This window comes from Bactrocera oleae, chromosome 5, assembly GCF_042242935.1.
Source record: "Bactrocera oleae isolate idBacOlea1 chromosome 5, idBacOlea1, whole genome shotgun sequence".
Classification (NCBI taxonomy): domain Eukaryota; kingdom Metazoa; phylum Arthropoda; class Insecta; order Diptera; family Tephritidae; genus Bactrocera; species Bactrocera oleae.
In genome coordinates this window covers 71978312-71999097 of record NC_091539.1, presented here as the reverse complement: position 1 = coordinate 71999097, position 20786 = coordinate 71978312, and the positions used below count along the sequence as shown (strand labels likewise).

Here is a 20786-nt window from a genome sequence, read left to right as displayed (position 1 = left end):
CGCGGATAAGGCGTAAAACCAAATGAATAGGTTTGTGGCTGAATGTATTTATAGGTAATAATGGCGCCCTAGAAAAGAGCATATTTTGGCACATAAACACTAAACAATGCACGTTATTTATGAATTGTTGGCAAATCAAAATGTTTCAATAAAATTTGTGCCAACTTGATTATCATTACATTTGGGTGCAACCGAACATTCATATGAAATTGAAATATTGTGTGAAATATTTTGAGATAGAGGCCTGTTTGGGGATAAAGGTATTTACGTGCTTTTAAGATAACTGATACAAATTATTATAAACCATGTTACAACTAGTTTTTACCACAAGCCCAACAAGTAGTACGGGATGACAGTTGTCAAATTTTGATTAGAAATATATCAATCTCAACGAATTTAAAAAGTTAAAATAAAAACTATATTTGAATTATGAAGCAAAACCATTGGGGAAATACAATTTCTCTATAATTTATATATAAGTCTAATTTTTCTAGTAGTACCCTCATATATGTCCTAACTCTATTGGATCACTGCAGTGTATACTTTTCAACTCGAGAATATGACCAAAGTAGCGACATTTGAATATTGTAAACACATGACATATACCTACATAAGTACAGGTTGGTTGAAAAGAAATATATTTTTTTATTCAATATAATCTCCCTTAACTTCAATACACTTATTCCAATAATCCTCTAATAATTTTATGCCATCCCTATAATGCCTACCTTCTCACGAATTTTTTCATCCAGTCGATCCAAAAGGCTGCAATAATATTCAAAGTTGATTGTTTTACCTTTCCGTAGATAATCAATCAACAATTTCTTTTTCATCCCAAAAAACTGATAGCGTAGCCTTGTTTGCTGATAGTTGTGACTTCACCTGCTTTGGAGCTGAACAACCAGCTTCAGTCCACTGTAAACGTTCTTGTTTCGATTTAGGATCATAGTTATAAAACCACGCAAGAAATCGTTTTTATTCTGCTTAAAACGCTCCAAATTATGCTGAGAAATTTATTTTCGATCCAGTTTTTGTTGAATTGTTAACGTGTGCGGCACTAACTTTCCAAACAGTTGTTTCATATGTAATTCTCCATGTATCCATGCATCTTCACTAACAATATTATGAACTTGCTCAATGATTTCTGGTGTGGTTGCGGTATTTTGTAGTCCTTCGCGTGGATCGTCTTCAAGCCTAGTACGACCACGTTTAAATTCACCAACCCAAAATTCAACGGGGCGTTTTGAAGGTGAGGACTCTTTATACACTTCTAATAATTGTTCATAAATTTCCTTTGCTTTTAAACCTTTCAAAACAAAGAATGTAATCACTACGCGACACGTCAACTTCAAATGGCTTCTAAACAAAGAATTAATTGACAGAATGACTTGTAATTCTGCATGTGTTCTCATGACAGATGTACTAATTTGGAAATTGGAGCTAGTAGTTAGTAGTACTATTTCTTGGTGAGACCAACCAACTTTTCAACCAACCTGTACGTATTTACACATTAAAAAGGCGAAAAACAAATTAGGCTTTAGCACATCAAAATAGTTTAATGATCTTTTTGAAAATGTTTAAATGCAAATAAAATTGCAAGATCGCATAGGAGTGCTAATTGAATAAGTTCCATGTGTTACTAAGCGAAAGTGAAGAGCGCACTTGATCTACATGTACAAAGAAGCTAACTCTGCCTGACGAACGAACCAACAATTAAAAGTGTATAATGTTCAGTTAATTTGCGCGTATTTGAGAAACGAGTTCTTAAGCGTCTGCAACAAGTAATAAAGAGTGATTCTCAATTTGCTGATGATAAGACAATTTACTTTGAAGCATCGCAAATAAATAATAGGGACGAATATATAAGTGTAATAAATTATCATATTGAAGGATATTTTCAATATTATTGACGGTAGCAGATAGATAACCACACTCGAAGAACTCACACCTCACACATATGTACAATGTATGTTCGTACAGTTTTAGCTAAAAGGCCGTTCAATCACCCCGAATAATTTGCTTTAAGCTGATTAATTTGCATTTAAACGCCGAAATATTTATATTTTATATTTGTCGCCAAATTTGAGATGCATACAAAACAATGTATTCAATTCTTGCACCACGAAGTTAAAAATTCACCACAGTTTAGAAAAACGAAAGCGGTTACAAACTTAAAATTAAGCCAATTACATTATATATAGAGTACAATGAAAGTGTTGATTATTCATTACCGAATCAAGTGCAGCAAATCCAGAAAATGCATAGTAAGTTTTTGTATTTTATTGTATATATGTAGATATGTAAATGCCACTTGTTACTTATTACTTATTACTATTTATATATTATACTTGAAAAAGGGCGGAATTTTCAGATTCAGCAAGGTAAAGGTGATAAGTTTCATAAACGAATAACGAAAATTCAGTGAAATGTTTATGTGTCGACCGAAAGGGGGTGGAAAAACGCACGCACCAAATTCAGCTGTTGCAGTTGCAATTGAAGGAGCAATGATCACTTATAATATTAATTTTGACTCGAAATATAAAGAAAAGTGCACAATGATTTCTCAGAAACGAAACCTGCAGTTTTTATTTAAAAAATAATAATTTTAATTAAAAAATACGGCCATTTAATGAAACATCCAACACAAATGTTAATATACATATACTTCTCTATGTCTGTCTCCTTAATTGAAAATTTCAATTCTTTCGATCAGTTCTCGATTGGCAGTGATGTCATTTTCATTTCTGTGCATTTTTGCGCATTCAAATAAATATGCAAAGGAATGACACTGTTGCAACTTATGCATTCTACTCTTGTACGACTATGTATGTACATATGTACATATATGAACACTGACTTCATTCTTCAAACATTAATTGAAAATGCAAAACAAAGGAAACACAAAAACGAGACACAATAAATAAATAAATGAAGTCATAATGAAAATAAATTAACAGTAAACAGTGAGTTGCAAAGCGTAAAGTAAAAGGGGAATTCGCAAATAAATATAAGTTCGGGTATGGAATACGCTTATTAAAGACTCATGTATACCATAACCATATATACATATGTATGTAAGAGCAGTAAAGGCAAACAAGTGTGTAAAATTTTGTGTAGGTTCATCGGCACACATACACCCATTTACAAATGTAGTATCTATATGTACGAACATGTACAATGTAGTAAGTGAATACGGGTCAGTTAAGTGGGGGGTGGTCTGAGCATGTGGGACTACCACAACGTGCAGACCTTGTACTAACTGCCGCATCGAGTGACAACCGTCCGCCAAAAGGGAGCATCATTTCACAGCACTTAGACCTGAAAAGTCAACAAACTCTGCTCACACTACGGAAAGCTTAAAGAAGAGGAGGAATTAAAATCAGATTTTAGACAAGTAGAGTCACACATACATCCATTCATAGTTTTAAGTAGCGGTATAAGGCATTGGGTGCCATTTCTGAAGGATGCTTAAAAATTTAATTAAACTCTCAAAAACACCAATGAATACTCTCACCAATAGTATGATGAATCTGGACAAACTCTAGCTTACTAACTCCCTTAATTAAAGTTAGTGTTGCTTCATAAAATAATTTAATCAAATTTTTTTTTTCGTAATTTTGGCTTTCTCTGTTTATGGTATACGAATTTGCATCGGTTTTACAGTGCCCTTAGTATGTAGGTTGCCTTTTATATTTCGGGAATAGGCAACCCTAGTGTTGCAATCTGCCAACTCGCAATTTTATCGTAAAGTTTGACACTTTTGATGGTATACATACTCAGAACGTTTTGACATACCAGCGCTATTTGTGTTGTTTACAGTAACTTAAATATTAATCTCAGCCAAAGAATGGTATTAAATCTCAAACATTTTCGATGATCTTAATTAAATTTAATATTGCATGAACATTTGAATATAAAAAAAATGTGTTCACGTTGGAACTGGACATGTCGCAACCATACCACTAGAACAACGCAGAACATTCGTTTCTGGGTGGTACACAACCATTTGTTTGACAGTTATGTGCCAAGAAATCAGGAAAACCAACCGCCAAAGACGGATCACTCTTCACCACGACAATGCGAGCTCTCATACATCGACTGAAACAATTGCATTTTTGAGCACTCAAAATATCGGTTTGATGAGTCATCCACCGTATAATCCTGACGTTGCAACGAAGCTATATATTCTTCACGAATAAAAAAGTTTCCATACAAAAACTGGCTTCCGATCGTTCAATTTGTATGGCAGATATATGCCAGAGAGGACCGATATCGGCGGTTGCTAGAAATGAGCAGCTACGTGGGGAGAAAAGTACGTGTGCAAAATTTCAAATCGAGGTCTCAAAAACTGAAAGACTGGTTCACGTAGATACAGACAGACATCGACTCAGCTCGTCCCACTGATAATTTATATACATATATAATAAATTTTATACTTGTAGGTTCTTCGACATTTCCTTCAGGGTGTTACAACTTGGTGGTTAACATAATATACCTTGTTCGGGGTATAAATATAAATATGTATGTTTTTATATAGGTCCAAACATACTATTTGTAATCTCGTATTAAAGCAAACAAAAACAGCAAAAGTTAAAGGCAGCGACCTCCAAAAAAGCTAAAAATGGCAACATTTGAATTAATTCCATTCAAGATTGCGTTGACTGCACGCAGGCTTTATTTACTGCGTACGACTTATTTAATACACAGCGATACGAAATAAATTACACACAATTGGAACCACTTCAAGTAGGGCCTTTGTCCATGCATATAGGATATGTATGCAAAGTCTCAAGAAACAATAAACGCCGACACTTTTCCAACCGGAGCAGTCTGGTAGCGTTTATTGACTTTACAATGCACTCGTACACAGTGCCAACTACGCCAGCGCAGCAAACATGAAGCGGAAGTGCCACTTTTGGTTCAACATTTCGTTTCTAGTGTTTTAGTATCATAATTGTGGTTATTGTTGACATTAATGTACATAACCGCAATGCGAATACATATATACGAGTACACGTGTATCTATATCTATATACCTATTATGTTATTGTGCGCAAATGTAACACTCACACTCAAATGTAAAATATGTACAAATATTCAACCGTAAATAACCTGGTGAGGGCCCAAGGGGACGCTCCATCGACCAACTGATTACCAAATATTTTGTTCACGCACTTCTACAAACATACAATTAAGTTAATTCAAATAAACGGTATAATTCGCACTAGAAGCGGATGCGTTGACCATATTTTCTGCAAAATTTATAAGTAAACATTTAAATTGAAACGGCCGCTCGAAAAGGGCAGCATATGAACTCGAATATCTCTAAATTAATACATTCTATAAATACTTATGTATGTATGTATATATTTTTATTACCAATTTGTTATTTTTATGGTAGCTACCTTTATTTTTGTTCTCAGTAAATCAAAGAGTTGACATTATCTAGAATGGAAATGAAAAGAAATCGGTATTAGAAATCGTTACTCATAAATAATTACTTAAATTTAAATTTGTTGATTGCAAATATTTTGTTTTTATTTTGAATAAATAAATATTTATCGGGTACACTTAAAAACATACAATTTAACGGTATGAAGTGAGCGTTAAGATACAAATGTGTTGGTAGGGAACATTTGTTGCGAACGAGCCTTAATTTTTTTCTGTATGGTTGACATGACATCTGTCAAACATATTCAATAACCACAATACAATAATACAGTCATAAAACAAACAACATCATATTTTTTCATTGTGTTGAAAATGTCAAATTTTGTACCGGAAAGTGATGATTTGCGGAAAGCTTTAATTTTTGTTTCCATTTGAAGAAAAGTTCTGCAGGGTCGCATGGAATACTTGCCGACGCATATGGTGATCATGCTCCATCCGAAGCAACATGCAAAAGATAGTTTTAACGGTTCAGAGATAATGGTTTTGATGAAATGGTAAATGAAAAACGAGGAAGATAACCAAAAAAGTTTGAAGACGCCGAACTGCAATCAATATTGGATGAAGATGTTACTTTGATCCAAGAGCAAATGGCAGCCATGTTAAATGTTGCACAACAAACAATGTCATACCGTTTGAAAGCTATTGGAAAGATCTAAAAGTGTAGTAAATAGATGCCACATGAATTGAATGAACGACAAATGGAAAACCGAAATAGCACTTGAAAAAGTTTGCTTCAAAGACATGAAAGAAAATCATTTTTGCATCGAATTTTCACTGGCGATGAAAAGTGGATTTATTTTAAAAACCTTAAACGGAGAAAATTATAGGTTAATCCGGGACAACCATTAACATCTACTGCAAAAACAGATCGATTCGGTAAGAAGGCAATGCTCTGTTTGATGGGATCAGATAGGTATAGTATATCAAGAGCTTCAAAAACCAATTTGAAATGCATTGATCAACAAACGATCAGACTGGACCAGAAGACACGGCAAAGTTATTTTGTTACACAACAATGCACCTGGACACAAAGCAAAATCGGTTCAGGATAAAATCAAAGTACTTGGCTGGGAGCTGCTATCCCACCCACAGTATTCACCAGACTTGGCCCCATCCATATATCATTATTGTATTTATTTATATTTTCATCGATGGGACACGCATTGGCTGAGCAGCACTTCGATTTTTATGCAGAAGTCGAAAAATGCTTCAAAAGAATTTGATTGGTTTTCTTCAAACGACAAACATTTCTATTGGCCTAGTATCCACAAATTGCCAGAAAGTTGGTCAAAATGTGTAAAAATCTATGGTTAATACTTTGGATACATTTTTTTAATTTTCTACTCCTGCAACTCGCAAGGATCAAACCCAAGAAAATATCTTCGCGTGTTGGCAAAACTTTATTTTAAAATATGTTTGGAAAGAATTTAACATTCATTAGTCGAATGAAATACAATCAAACTTGGTATTTTATGAAGTTATATTACAGGTTGCAGACTCACTAGGTTTTATTGCTATAAGTATATTACTTCGCGTCAGCTAAAATTATATTAAAATCATCTTCAAATGAGAAATATGTGATATAAACTCAACCAAAGAGGCTAAATTCAACAAATTGAGTTGATATGGAAAAACGTCAACCAGAGGATCGAGTTCATTATATTAAGGATATAATATTTAAGGCAAAATCTAGACCAACTCCATTCATATTTAACGCTAAACCATCAGTCTAATTTTATAATTTTTAAGTAAGCTTGACCACTTAATTTCATTATAATATCAGACAACGTAAACGGTTCAAAATCAGCTGTAAAATCGGAAATCATTATACAGGGTTTTTTGGAGGCAGAGAAAGATCTGAGCTTGTTGCATTAACAGAACATATTTTCAAGGATTCTTATAAAAAAAATAACAACTTACACACTGACCGACATATACGGTTAAGGTTTGTTAGAATAACGAAAATCATTATATGTAGTATGAGAATAATATAATTTCAAATTTTTGGTATTAAGTTATAGTATATCCAATATTATACGCTCAATTAATTTCGCTAAGATATCTTACATATATATCGATCAATAATATATACGATGTAAAGCCAACCGAAAGTTTGAAAATCTTATATTAGGTATATTACTACACATTGCCAACAGAAAAAGATGCTCTCGGAGTTTCAATAAGGTAACTCACATACCATCACCAATATATAAGGAGTAAAGTCAACGACATATGCATTAGGGCATTGATTTGTATATTGGAAAGTGAAAGAATCGGATGGAAATTAAAGTCGTGTTATACGGTATTGTAAAAAGCCCTCTTGTGCAATCTCGGAAGAAAAACGTATTTAGTTATTGAGTTATCGCACTTTAAGTAATTTTTAATAAAACCGTTATAGAGTTAATAATAGTTTTGTATCTTAATATGTGGCTTAGTTATGGTAATTTATAGGTTTTCGATTAACGGCCCATTTATAATACAAGAAACACGCGTGCAAAGTTTCATCAAGATATCTCAATTTTTACTTAAGCTACTGCTTTCACAGATAGACGGACGGACATACAGTCAACCGGATTTAAACTCGTCTCTACATTATGCATATATATAACTCTATTGCTATCTCTATTAGTTTTAGGTGTTAGAAACAATGGTTAGGTGAACAAAACTATTATACTCTGTTGCAAGAGTATAAAAATGATACTTTACCTATTACCATACATCACAATTTTAAGCTTTCTTCTGACTCTTTCTATAACGACTTGCGAAAATGGCCGATTATTTTCATCGCTTCTTCGATTGAAAGTATATTTAAGAAGCAATGAAGACTACTAAAAGTTTTGTAATTTTTGAGAAGACGATATTAATTTTTAACACGTTGGAGCACGCATGTGCCCTTCTTTAAAATAGGGAGCGGATACATCATCCACAAACTTCCTGCTTATGGTACTTCTACAATTGTCCACAAGATTTGATCGAAAAATGCAGACATCCGCCCACATTTTCGCTGCAATTAAACACCCTGCTGTCAATGGCGGGGCATAACGAACTTTTGCATTTGCGAAATGTCTCGCTTCCAACTAAATATAAAATGCTGCTCCCGCTTTACATACTTGAGAGTTATGCAGCTGGATGCCGGATGCACATAAAAATCACGCAAGTTCACTGGGTACAGTTACACACACAAAGTGCCAAGGAAGCGCAGTGTTTCTGAAGAACTGAACTGTAGCAATATGAAATGAAACTGAAAAAAAGCATGGCAGACGGCGGGGACGGACGACATAGCACCTTGAGACTGCTGATGCAGCCAGTTGGCTTGCAAAAATAATAATGATGACGCAGAATTAAGTATCCAGAGTGTTGAGACGTAAACCAACATTATTATTATTATTTTTATTATTAAACCAACAGGAAATCGGATTGCCTCTAGGCAGTCGACAGTTACTTTAAGGAATAGCCATTCTCACGATCGCTTGTATCTGAAGACTAAAACTTAGCTACTTTATACCTAAAAAAACCGACCTTTACTATTTTTACTTAAATTAAAAACAAATTTTAAAAAATATTGTTTAAGACTTGCACTTTGAAGACTTTTGGACAATGGTGCATACATACATATCTATGTACATGGTGCAGTATATGCGCTGCACTTCACCACTCGACGCACAACTAGAGCAGCTCATGAGTGGCCCTTCGTAGACTAAGTTAAATGATAGGAAAACGGCGCACTTTAGAAGAAGAACAACAAGTCACCAAAGTAAGTGAGAATTTGCTTACAAGAAGCGATTATGTCGACTGTGAGAAGTGTCGGCTCAAGTGCAGCACATGGCGCATGACTCAATCCGGGTTGTCCCAAGTCAGCAACGTAACACCGAAAGTCGAGATGTCAAGTGTGGTTGGAGTGGCAACTGAGCACTTGAAGACTATCATTGCTGCCACTCAAGCAAAATCAACAATGCATTAAACGCAAAGCTGCCAGCTGACTCTTGCTTCTACATATTCATATTATATATACTATCTCTCGAATAACTAAACTTCCTATACCATACCGATGTTTAATCTATCTCATCTCTGCACGTACGTCTCTTTGCAAGTTAGCGAAAAAATAATAAGTATGTGTCCGTTCGTCTATAAAAAAGTATTTTCATTCGACTTTTAAGCCAAGGCACGAAACAGAAACTCTCATTGGTCCTTCATCTTACATTCACCAGTTCCAACAAAATATTCTACAACATCATAACTAAGGCTTTCGGCAATCTCGTATTTTGGCATTTTACAAGTGCACAAAAATACCTTCAACTAGGGGTATTTTGATCAACTTTTTATGACCCAAGTGACCCACAAACACGTACTTTTATGCATATGTATCTTCATAATTATATATATTTTATGTTGACATCTTGTCTTGAAGAGCATTATAACATCATATACGATTTGAACCGGATTTGCACCACCACCAAGTAAACTTATGTATAATATAAGCACGTTTGAATGTATAATACATACATATGTACAGCCTAGAGAAATAATTACATACATACAATATGTTCACGTGTGTTGCAAGTTGATTTACGTTACGTAGTTGAACTATTGCTGCTGATGTGTCAAAGCATATTCACTGGTCCCTTTGCAAAGTAAAATCGAAATTTTATGCCGGACTATGATGATCTGAAATCATGCCAAACGGGTGCATTTTCAAACGAAATCAAATGAAGAAAGCAACATTTGGAGATATGCGCCCCCGAGGGCGCTTCGCGTTGTGCGTCGGTGTAGCATTAGCACCCAATGACAATCAAAACAAATCATGCCTACAACGCTCGGTTGCCCACATGCACATAGATACATATGTACATATGTATACCGAAATGTTAAGTTATAATAATAGAAATATATTATTTGTAACAGTAAGTCCAAATGACGTGAACGTCATGGTTCGGTGAAGTTGACATAGTGCGTCCGGTGGCACAGCGATTCAACCGACTACCTATTTTGCCTAATTTTACAATTGGAGTTAGAAGAAACATATAACCACTAACAAAAAAGCTCGAATAAACATACATACATATACATATGTATATACCATATTTGTTTAACCTAAAACGAATTTTGTTTGAGGGTTTGCACTGAGATCTTTCTCAACATTTCATCACGCGCGCACAAATTTTTCACACTCCGCCACCTAACTTCTCCAAAACCCAATAATTAGTTGTATAATGCCCAATTGTTCAATGAAATTATGTATGTATGTTAACATATTAATGAGATTCTTAAAATAAAACGGCATAAATTGGTGTGTCTGTTGCTGCTTGCCTGGTGCACAAGTGCAGGGCAACATTGGCTATTGCCTGCAAGATAAAATGTAATGAAATGAATGAGCTGTGTTGTAAGCAATGGAATATTTTCACCTACTTAACAAATATCAAATAAAAAAAAAAAAATTATTTTGAGAACATTAAAGTGCTAAGAAAAAAGTTTTCATTTGTGTTTCTTAATCATCACAGTGAATTTTTATTCGTATATGAACTCAACAATAAAATATAAAGTGTGTTGAGGGTGTTCACACTGACCCATGTACTAATGTGTTCTTTAATAATCTCCCAAATTTGACCAGTTTTCTAACAAAATCTTTATACTAGCAAAATATATATGGATGTATGACTGTCACCTGAAACTTTACTTGACAAGTTTGGTTCGAATACGAATGTTTGAATGGCTTTGTTCTTGAGTTATTGCTTTGAATTTCGCTTCTATTGAAATACGATAGTACATGTGAACATATGTATGCGCATTTACATAAGAATCTTTATGTAAATATGTTTATGTGCATTCTTCTTTGCGTACAAACAAAACTTTTCCAGTGCTTTCGCTTTTTATTGATTCTTAAAATAATCTGTTTGAAATATGTCAATGGAAGTATATCGTGGACCATATACAAGTATTACCATATTTTCCAGTGCCGTTCATTATGTGTACGACGTATTTTTCAATCGCTTTCAACCTGCTTAACAGATGTGCGTTAATAATTTTCTAATGATTTAAATAATTTCGCAAAAAACGATATATAATATGTAGATGTGTTGCATATATGTATGTATATTGCAAAGATAAATAAAATTCATCCAGAAACTCGTATATTTTTGTGACGACACCAGAAATCTCTCTATTACATTATTACAAATTACTGCAATTGTAGCAATTATTCCAATATCTTTCAAAAAAAAGCAGGTTTGCGGGGTTTCTCATTACTTGATTTTGAATCATCCGAAATCAAAAAATCAAAGTTCGTTCCTTAGATAATATAGCTCTTCAAAAAAAAATATATTTTTTTGCACTGAATATCTTGTCAAATTTTAATGGTTTTAAGTGTTCAGATTACGAATATATTAATGAAAATATTGAATGTGCTCTTGTTTTTATGATACTTGTATCACGTGATCGTCACTCTTAGGCTCTTTACCGGAAATATGTGTAAAATTATGCGGAAGATTTTAAGGTAAAAAATGATTTACGTGAGTACCTGCCGGCGACGGCCTTACCTCACGGTGCTCCAAAACACAACGTATCAATACAATGCGTTGATAAGTGCCCCAAATAATACGAGCTATTTGCAAGTATTAATTTGGTTACCAGTGGCAGTGTGTCTGGGCCCCTACTACCATCTTGGTAAGATTCGAGGCCGACCTAAAACCTCATCGGTTTTCGGGTACGGAACCCAGTTGCTTTTTGCAACTTCTTTTTAGAACTGAAAAAACAGTTAGGTTGAATTTTCAGTTCTTCCTGGATTTAGGTTTCAACCACAGCCACCACGAATCTCCCCAAAGGGGCCATAACCCAATGAGCAGATTGGACGGAAGTCCAAGGGCTTTCTGCTCCCCGTGGTACCAGAAAGTCTCCGGTAAGACTGTGTAGCCGAAACTACTGCCAGTTGAGCAACCCATTACTCAATGACTGGTGACATATGTCGCTTGAACTTCAAATGTCTTTTTATTTGGGATTTTATTTAAAGTCTATAATATCAATTCAAGCTGAGTATTATAGCACTATTTCTGACATCATTTACTATGCTGATAATTCTGGGCAAAATAAATTAAGTCATAGTGCATTTGGCTTTTAGTCGCCTTTTACGACAAACATGCCTTACCGCAGGTAAATTCTTACCCCTACCCGCAGGAGGATTCTGAACCTACAGTCTACTAAATGTCTAGTTTTACTCAATGAAAATCCCCCTTTGTGTTTCAAAAGTAGTTCGCATGCTCTCAAAAACAATGATGCCGCCAAATTCCCATAAGTCGGTACAATCTATCAGTGGAAGAGAAAGGGAGAGTGAAACATCTACGCCAAATTTATTTTCTCAAAATTAAATTAAAGCGATTTCAAAGCGTTGGACGTAGAAGAATATTGTTTTGTTTATATTTGTAGAAAATGTCCCAAGCTTGGTATGGAAAAATTTAAACATGGTCAAGCTGCCATATTATTTTTGTTCAGTATTGTTTGGCATTTCATCTTGAAAAGACTTACGTCAGAACAACGTTCACAAATCGTTAAATTTTATTACGAAAATTCACATTCTGTAAAGAATGTGTTTCGCGCGCTTCGCTCAACTTAAAATCAACGTAATCGGACTACTGACCGTACTATTCGGAACACCATCAACAATCTTGAGACCCTGCATTCATTATTGGATAATATTCGACCGAATAGACTATGTCCAGAACGCAGTGAAGAAAATTTAGCGGCCGTAGCTAAGAGTGTACACGAAGACCGTGGAGATTCGATTCGGCGCCGTTCGCAGCAACTCGGGCTGAGGTATGAAACAATTTGGCGCATTTTACGTCGAGATCTTCAATTGAAAGCGTACAAAATACAGCTTATGCAAGAACTGAAGCCGCTCGACTTGTCGCGGTTTCAGCTCTATAGGCTCATGAAAAGTTGCAAGAAGATCCGACGTTTTCGAGCCAAATTTTGTTCAGTGATGTAGCCTATTTCTGGCTTAATGAGTATGTAAACAATCAAAATTGCCGCATTTGGGACGATGAGCAACCTAAAGAAATGCAAGAGCTGCCATTTCATCTAGAAAAAACAACGATTTGGTAAGGTTTGTGGGCCGGTGGAACCATCGGTCACTGGCGACACACATCGCATCAATCAATGGCTTTATTGAGAGAAAACTTCGGTGAGCAGATAATTTCACGTTTTGGGCCGGTCGATTGGCCACCAAGATCGTGTGATATCACACCGTTAGACTTTTTTCTGTAGGGATATGTAAAGTCTTAAGTCTATGCGGATAATCGCCCTTCGATTCAGGCCTTGGAACAAAACATCACGCGTATCATTCGCCAGTTACCAGTCGAAATCAGCGAACGAGTCATCGAAAATTGGACTCAACGGATGGATCATCTGAGACGTAGTCGCGACCAACATTTGAAAGAGATAAACTTCAAAAGTAAATGCCAAAGAATGTTCTTTCGAACGATAATAAACATTTTCCATTATATTTGAATTTTCTGTGTTTTTTCTGTAAAAAAGTAAGGAACCTCGAATTGGATCAACCTATATAAATGCATATGCTTGGATTTATTTATTATATTGGATTTATGGTATAAGTAGCTTTCATTCTTTGTTTCCTTTGCTTTTTTTAATGTGTATATATGTACATATGCATTTGTATATGCATTTTTATTTTGGGTTGAGCATCAATAGTCTGACAGCATAAACACCTTCCGCTTGCTCAAGAAATTTACCATACAAATTCCGTAAAATAACAAAGAGCAATAGTATTACAAAAGCTATAACTCTGAAAATGTATGCTCACATATACATTTAAGGAACTTATTTAAATACAAATCGAACACATGTAAATTTGCTAGAACTTTACAAAACATAACCAACATAATTCCACCAGGCGCACAACCGACGTAAATTCAACAAATTGCTGTAATATACTGAACTAACTTTATTTTGTTATATATATTTTATTTGTATTATTTTCAATGGAAAATACCTATAAGAACCTGGCCGGCTCACATTTGATGTTGAGTGTATATAGTATGTACATATACACCTTTATACTACTTTCATAACTCAGTTAAATTACTATATAAATACAGACATATACATACATATACACTATACAATAAAATATCTATGGTAGGTCATTTAAAATATTTGTAAATTTTATATTACTTAGAACAGCTCCTTATTATAAAAATGTAATTTAACACCTTCATTTTCTGTCGTACAACAGACACTGTATCGGACACCATTGAGATGATGACATTATTATATTTTAAAGTCGCAATACATATAACCGTCACTTCGTCATCTCCAGTATAAATCAGTGCAGTAGAATTTTCTGGGTGATACCTTCATAGAACTTGTGAAAAGAGAATGGACATTTATGACAATTGTTTGAAAACGATACGTCTCTAACTATAAATGTATGTATGCAAGTGTTTAAGTTGAGAAATTCTTTTAAAAATCCACAGAATATTCTTTTCTGCTTGAACGTATTGTTATTGTACCTTAATATTTTTGCATATCGTATACCATAAGGTGGATACTATATACGTGTATGTACATACATACATAAGTATTTGCATGTTTAGAATATTATTAAACATACGTACAATAACAGTAAGGAAGACTTGAATCCGGCAACAGCCAAACTTTATAAATATACTCCCGCAATACAAGAAATATTTAAAGGTGTCCATTTTTGACATCAAATCAGATTTTGATAATCGCCACATTCTCATCGCAGTATTATTGTACTTATACATAAATAGGTATAGTGTAAGTGGTCGGCGTATAGTAATAGTAATATATAGTAAGCTATCCTGCAACACTAAACTGAATATGAACTGTAATAAAATGCAATGCCGCTACTAAACCTGTTCGAGACGAAATGAAAATTTACGTCATTTTAGTTCTATTTCATCGATACAATAAACAGATACTCGTAAAATCAGGAAACAACTATGTGAATAACCAAACAAGTTTAAAAAAAAGTATATGACTTACCTTTTTCACAGTCTAGGCGGTAATTAAAAAATATTTTTCCTTTTTCTTTTTTCTTTCCATTAGAACCAACTTTTAAATAACGAAGATTTGCACAATAAACCACTTAACTAATTGTAATAGTTTTATATTTTGTTTTAAAGCATGTTGTACAAATAACTACTTTTGAGTTAGGCTAAATTTTCACATTTTAAGTCAACGAATACTTGTGTATAAACAGGTTACACTCTTCAATATTATTTGCTCTTACTCCACTGCTTTCAAAGTAGAGAAGTGAATTACAATACTTTCCAAGCCAAACCAAAAATATTAGTTATTTCATGTCTTATTACGCACAGTACCGGTTTATAGTTTACGATCACAAAAAAATTTTGTATATTAACTAAATTTTATTGTCATGTTAGAAGACGATGTTCGAATCAGAGATAAAGTTCGAATAAATCAAACTACTTAAAGGTTAATGTGAAAAACAAACAAATTTATCCGCCGCGTAAAAATAACAACACTCTATATGACATTTTACATTTGCAATTGCAAATGAATAAAATCCCATTTCCACTGGAACCATGGGTTCAGAGTTGCAACTGTTGGGTACAAATAAGTACAATTTTTTATTACGCTAAGTGCATTGTTTGATGCCATGCACTCAATATTCACTTTTCAGCACAGGTCTGTCAATGAGCTGCTTTTACTGATATCTGAATATTTTCTTTTATTTAATATATCTCAGTAACTTTTAATAAAACTTATTTATAATACAGCCGATAACCCTGTTGGTAATGCTATAATGTTTTACAGGTAGTATAATTATTTATAATTGTAATTTCTTAAATTAAATAACTAACCAACACATTTTATAATAACCGTATTCAATATAGTATTATTCCTTAAGTTTGCTTTGCCTGTGAACCCCAAATTTAATTTTTTGTGTCGAATGTACATGTATTACATTAAATATCTCTCATTCAAAGATTTTATTTCTTTACTATATTGTTCATTCATATGTATAATATTTATATGTTGGTGGAACCTAAACTAAACGTTTCTGCCATTTATGTATACGCCTTTAGCTTTATGATTGCATATGTACCAACGGAACACCGCTACATCAATTGTGATTTTTTTTTTAAGAACAACTGTCAGAAGTTTTCCAATTAGAAGTTATGGAAGTGGAGTTGACAATTACTGATTCCATAGCAATTAAAATATTGCATGGGGGAGCAATACTTTCAGGTATAAATAGTATATCCTACACCATTATTTTATTAAATTGGTCAAATGTGTTATTTGCAGGTGTTGGTAATGAGTTACACCTGCATTCACCGAAAGTATCTAAATGTCTCGTGCTTGCGCAGAAATTGCGCGCTAAGGTACATGGCATTGCTGATGTGTTGTTGAAAAACGCAGCTTCTAATGAAGGAAGAATTATTGTACACGGCGAAAAAGAATGTATGTTAATGCAGTATGTTTACGACGAATATGAGGTGTAATATTTATGAATTATGTGCATGTTCATTTATGAAAGAAGCTTCTTATTTATAGTACACCTTTAGGGAACTTTCTCACTTTCGTCTTACTGACTGGATAAGCTCTGCTCAATTTCTTCAAAATCCAAATGAATTTGTTCTTCTTACGGCTCATAGTGTGGTTCTGCGTTTCCTTTATGAAGAAACCCCTCAACTAAAGTATTCTTGTAAAATTATAGCTAAGTCATCCTCCAATGAGAAATCCACACTTTATTGCTCCCATATGCGAGGCAGAACATGTGAGGAGTTGGTAATTTTTGGAGGTAGGTGTGCATTACTATCGTAAGTTGAAAATTATTAATTAGATAAAATTAGGGAATGCTTTTGGAGAACTTCTCATTTGGAAGCCATTTATAGCTGAGACGATTTCCCAAAAGATTGATTGCATTGAAATGCAAGTGGAATTAAAGCATAGACAACTAGCCCATAATGGAGTTATTTTTTCTATTGACTTTGATGATGAATCTGATTTGCTGACCACTACGTCAGATGATCGGTCAATACGCTTCTGGAAACTTGAAAGAACGCCAAATGATTCTTGGAATGAGATAAAACTTAATGCAATAGCTAGTGGATATGGTCATGTTGCACGCGTGTTTCAAGGAAAAATTATCCATTGCGGTGAATTTTTATTGTGTTTCATGTTTTCTACATTTTTAATTTAATATATATATATATGTATATATGTATTTTTCACAGATCGGAAACAAATGGCTGTGACCGTCGGAGAAGACTCTCATTTTTGTATTTGGAACAGTAACGCTAAGTTATTGTTCAAACAACGTATTCAATTTGGTGCAGTGATATGGAATTTCGAATACGACAAATATACACACACATTGTATACAGTCGGATCAACGGGGAACTTATTGGCATATAATGTTGAAGATGTACTTAGAAGGAAATCGGAGATTTTTTCAACAACTATAATTGTCACAGATTTAGAACCAAAGGAATATGTGGCGAAAGCGAAATTTCTCAAATCTAACATATTAGTTGGTATAACAAATAGAAATCGTCTTATGTACGCCCTGCTTGAATATAATGAGGAAAAGTATAAACATGAATGCGGTCCATGGCATATCATAGATATACATAAAAAATATAAGTGCACTTTATTTGAAGTACAAGACAACTACATTGCAATATGTGGCTACAAACGATTAACACTTATTAAGTGTGGCCACGGAAGCGAATTCAAATTATTATTTGATGACGATATACTTGACGGGGTAATACGTTCATTCCATTTTTTAAATAATAATTCGTTTTTGATTTCTGATGAAACTGGAAAGTGTTTGCTACTCGAAGGTGAAACCTTAGTGGTTCGAATCGCTGTTCCCCTACCACACAGCAAGGAACCATGGACAACAACAGCCCTACGTATACAAATAAAACAATTGAAAGATTATCTGTTAGTTAGTAATCGTATGGGAAACACAATACTGTTTAAAATTGATTATGAATCTGCTGGTTGCACATGTCTGGACACTATTCGGCATCTGCACGGAAAATTAGGTGCCACAATGTTTCACCTCCAAGAAGTTCAAAAAGGAGATATATTTATTCAAAGCGGCGGTCATGATGGATCATTGCGGGTGCTTTCCATACGAATTGAGTCTGACACGATTGTATCACATCAACGCACATTTGTACATGTAGCTTGGGTGGAGAAATTAGTTGTAATTGAAAACTATGAATTTCTTTTCGGATTTAACGATAACCATTTCGTGATATGGTCTCACGATCATGACATTTCCGTACAAATACCTTGTGGTGGCGGCCATCGCAGTTGGCATTACGATATAACTTCTGATAATGGGAGAAAGTTTGTGCAGCTATTATTTATAAAAAATAAAGAGCTAAGACTTCATAAGCATAAACTGTGCAATATCCTTTCTAAAAATATGAAGATATTACGAAACCAGTGGCACACTCGTTCATGTAATATTTTGAATATAGTTGAGCCACGCCACAGTGAAGTACCTTTTAGTATAGTTGTAAGTGCCGGAGACGATAACATGATAAAAATATCTAAGCTAAGGCCTCGTGGTCGATTAGAGCAATGTGCGGAATTGCATTCACATATATCCAATGTGAGAGCATTAAAAATTTTACAAGTGCAACCAAATGCTGTTTTAATTTTTACAGGCGGCGGCCGAGCGCAACTGTGCATAGCGTTATTGGACCTAAAAGCTTTTCGTGTCCATGAACTTATGAGTTATACTTTAAATAAGAGTGGGCAAAGCCAAGACGAAAAGTCGCAAACTTACCAACCCGATCCGGAAACTCGAATAATGTCATGTGATGTGGTTAAAGTGAATACTAATAATTCAGGCAATAAAGTGGAATATTTTGTTTTCCTGTGTTGTTCAGACGGTTATTTGCGCAAAGTGCACATTAGTGAACTTTTTAAAGTTATATCCGAGGTTGCTTTATATTACGGCTGTTGTTTGCTGCAAGTACGAGTGTTCGCGAACTCTTACGTTCTAGCAGCTGGTACAAATGGAAAGTTACGCATGTTTAACTTGAGTTTGGTAGAGTTACCCATTGAACTGTCACATCACGCTAGCGGAGTAAATGCTATGGACATATATTACGAGCCTAACACCTACATGCTTTATATAATTACTGGTGGTGATGACCAGTCGGTTTCCTTTACATCTCTAGAAATTCAGAACGAAAATACAATTGAGATTAAAAATAAATTTTGTATTGAAAATGCACACTCGGCACAGGTAACTGCGGTACAGTTAACTTTTGATGACGAGAGTCTTTGCGCATATACTTCTGGCTTAGACCAGGTTGTAAACAAGATCCATTTGCGAATTCCTGTGGCAGAATTGGTTTGTTATACATCTATATCAGACATCAAAGGTTTACGAATAGACAATTCCAAACGATGTTTCATTTATGGTTGTGGAATTCAAATATTCAAATTGAAATAATAAAATATTTGCTCTGAGACTTTAAAGATTTTTATAAATACACACATAATTTTATTTATTAATGCTAAGTCGAATTCTGAAAATAAATGTATATATTATAGTAGACTGCTCAGTATTAATACGAATTAATTTATATATCACATTCATCTTCGGTTTTAATAGTGGGTATCGTTGGGTTTGTCGTCGAATACGAAGTGGTGATGAGGATATTTGAATCTAGATGCTCCATATGACCTTCTTTTGCGCTGCGGTAATCTAGCATAAGTTCCTTAAAAGTCTCAAAGCTGTTGAATGAATGTAAAAGCTCAATGATTTCTCCGCTACTTAAAACGTCATCGAACGCCTCATTTTTCCTACATGAAATACGAATAAATTAGTTGTTCTTCTGATATTCCATATGAATTACTCTAGCTCCTCCGCAAATTGGCTCATATTAAAATCAGGCATACGAACACATAGTTCTTTAATTAGGAAGGTCTCAAAAGTATTAGTATACTCATGAAATATATCCATATATACTAGTTTGTTTTCCTCAGTATTTTCAATGCAATGCCAATATTTCTCCAGAAAATTATTATGTAGCGCCTATTGAAATGAGATAATTTGACTTACATATGTATTTGCCATATATGTGTGTATGGTCATAATGAAGGTATAGATTTGAATTATGGAGTCAGTAGTTCGATTTTATAATTCCTATTTAATATATTTATAACCTGGAATTCTTCTCCAAGTACAATGTCTTCTATGTGACCAATAACATCGTCGAAAAATTGGCTACCCTTCGATTTACCGATAACATTCAAGAATTCATCCGATAAAGTTGTTTCCATTGCAATAAAAGAGA

At 34.2% G+C, this 20786-nt stretch overlaps 3 protein-coding genes across 4 annotated transcripts in view; 1 reads left to right on the top strand and 2 right to left on the bottom strand.

The window, feature by feature from the left end:
- The window catches only part of LOC106627008 (pleckstrin homology-like domain family B member 1), a 36747-nt gene extending 20778 nt beyond the window's left edge, over positions 1-15969 (bottom strand). Inside the window, exons 1-2 of the mRNA XM_014246958.3 lie at positions 15469-15969; positions 5406-5445 (exon numbers count right to left, since the gene is read on the bottom strand). The gene's annotated coding sequence lies outside the window, so the exon portion shown is untranslated. The remainder of the gene's footprint in view (positions 1-5405; positions 5446-15468) is intronic.
- Positions 15970-16567: 598 nt separating this feature from the next.
- Positions 16568-20042, top strand: LOC106627038 (tRNA (34-2'-O)-methyltransferase regulator WDR6). 2 transcript variants are annotated; one of them, XM_014247012.3, is made up of 5 exons: positions 16568-16698; positions 16759-16949; positions 17008-17254; positions 17307-17612; positions 17691-20042. In XM_014247012.3, the coding sequence occupies exons 1-5, from the start codon at positions 16629-16631 to the stop codon at positions 19937-19939; spliced, it is 3063 nt and encodes a 1020-aa protein (XP_014102487.2). In that variant the 5' UTR covers positions 16568-16628; the 3' UTR covers positions 19940-20042. The 2 variants fall into 2 exon arrangements, with proteins under 2 accessions (XP_014102487.2, XP_014102488.2); XM_014247013.3 differs by having other exon boundaries at positions 16569-16698; positions 16759-16914.
- Positions 19960-20775, bottom strand: LOC106627041 (ADP-ribosylation factor-like protein 2-binding protein). Its single transcript, XM_014247018.3, has 3 exons — positions 20656-20775; positions 20346-20524; positions 19960-20292 (listed from the first exon to the last, which is right to left on the bottom strand). Exons 1-3 carry the CDS (start codon positions 20770-20772, stop codon positions 20070-20072), a joined length of 519 nt encoding a protein of 172 aa, XP_014102493.1. The 5' UTR covers positions 20773-20775; the 3' UTR covers positions 19960-20069.
- Between the last annotated feature and the right edge of the window lie 11 nt (positions 20776-20786).

Bases quoted from the DNA above. Each gene is read 5' to 3' on its own strand.
- LOC106627041 (XM_014247018.3), bottom strand. From the start codon at position 20,772: ATGGAAACAACTTTATCGGATGAATTCTTGAATGTTATCGGTAAATCG. The intron at 20,525-20,655 runs GTTATAAATATA...TCATTTCAATAG, and splicing joins TACTTGGAGAAGAATTCCAG to GCGCTACATAATAATTTTCT. The intron at 20,293-20,345 runs GTAATTCATATG...TATTTCATGTAG, and splicing joins CAATTTGCGGAGGAGCTAGA to GAAAAATGAGGCGTTCGATG.
- LOC106627038 (XM_014247012.3), top strand. From the start codon at position 16,629: ATGGAAGTGGAGTTGACAATTACTGATTCCATAGCAATTAAAATATTG. The intron at 16,950-17,007 runs GTGTAATATTTA...TCTTATTTATAG, and splicing joins ATGTTTACGACGAATATGAG to TACACCTTTAGGGAACTTTC. The intron at 17,255-17,306 runs GTAGGTGTGCAT...AGATAAAATTAG, and splicing joins GGAGTTGGTAATTTTTGGAG to GGAATGCTTTTGGAGAACTT.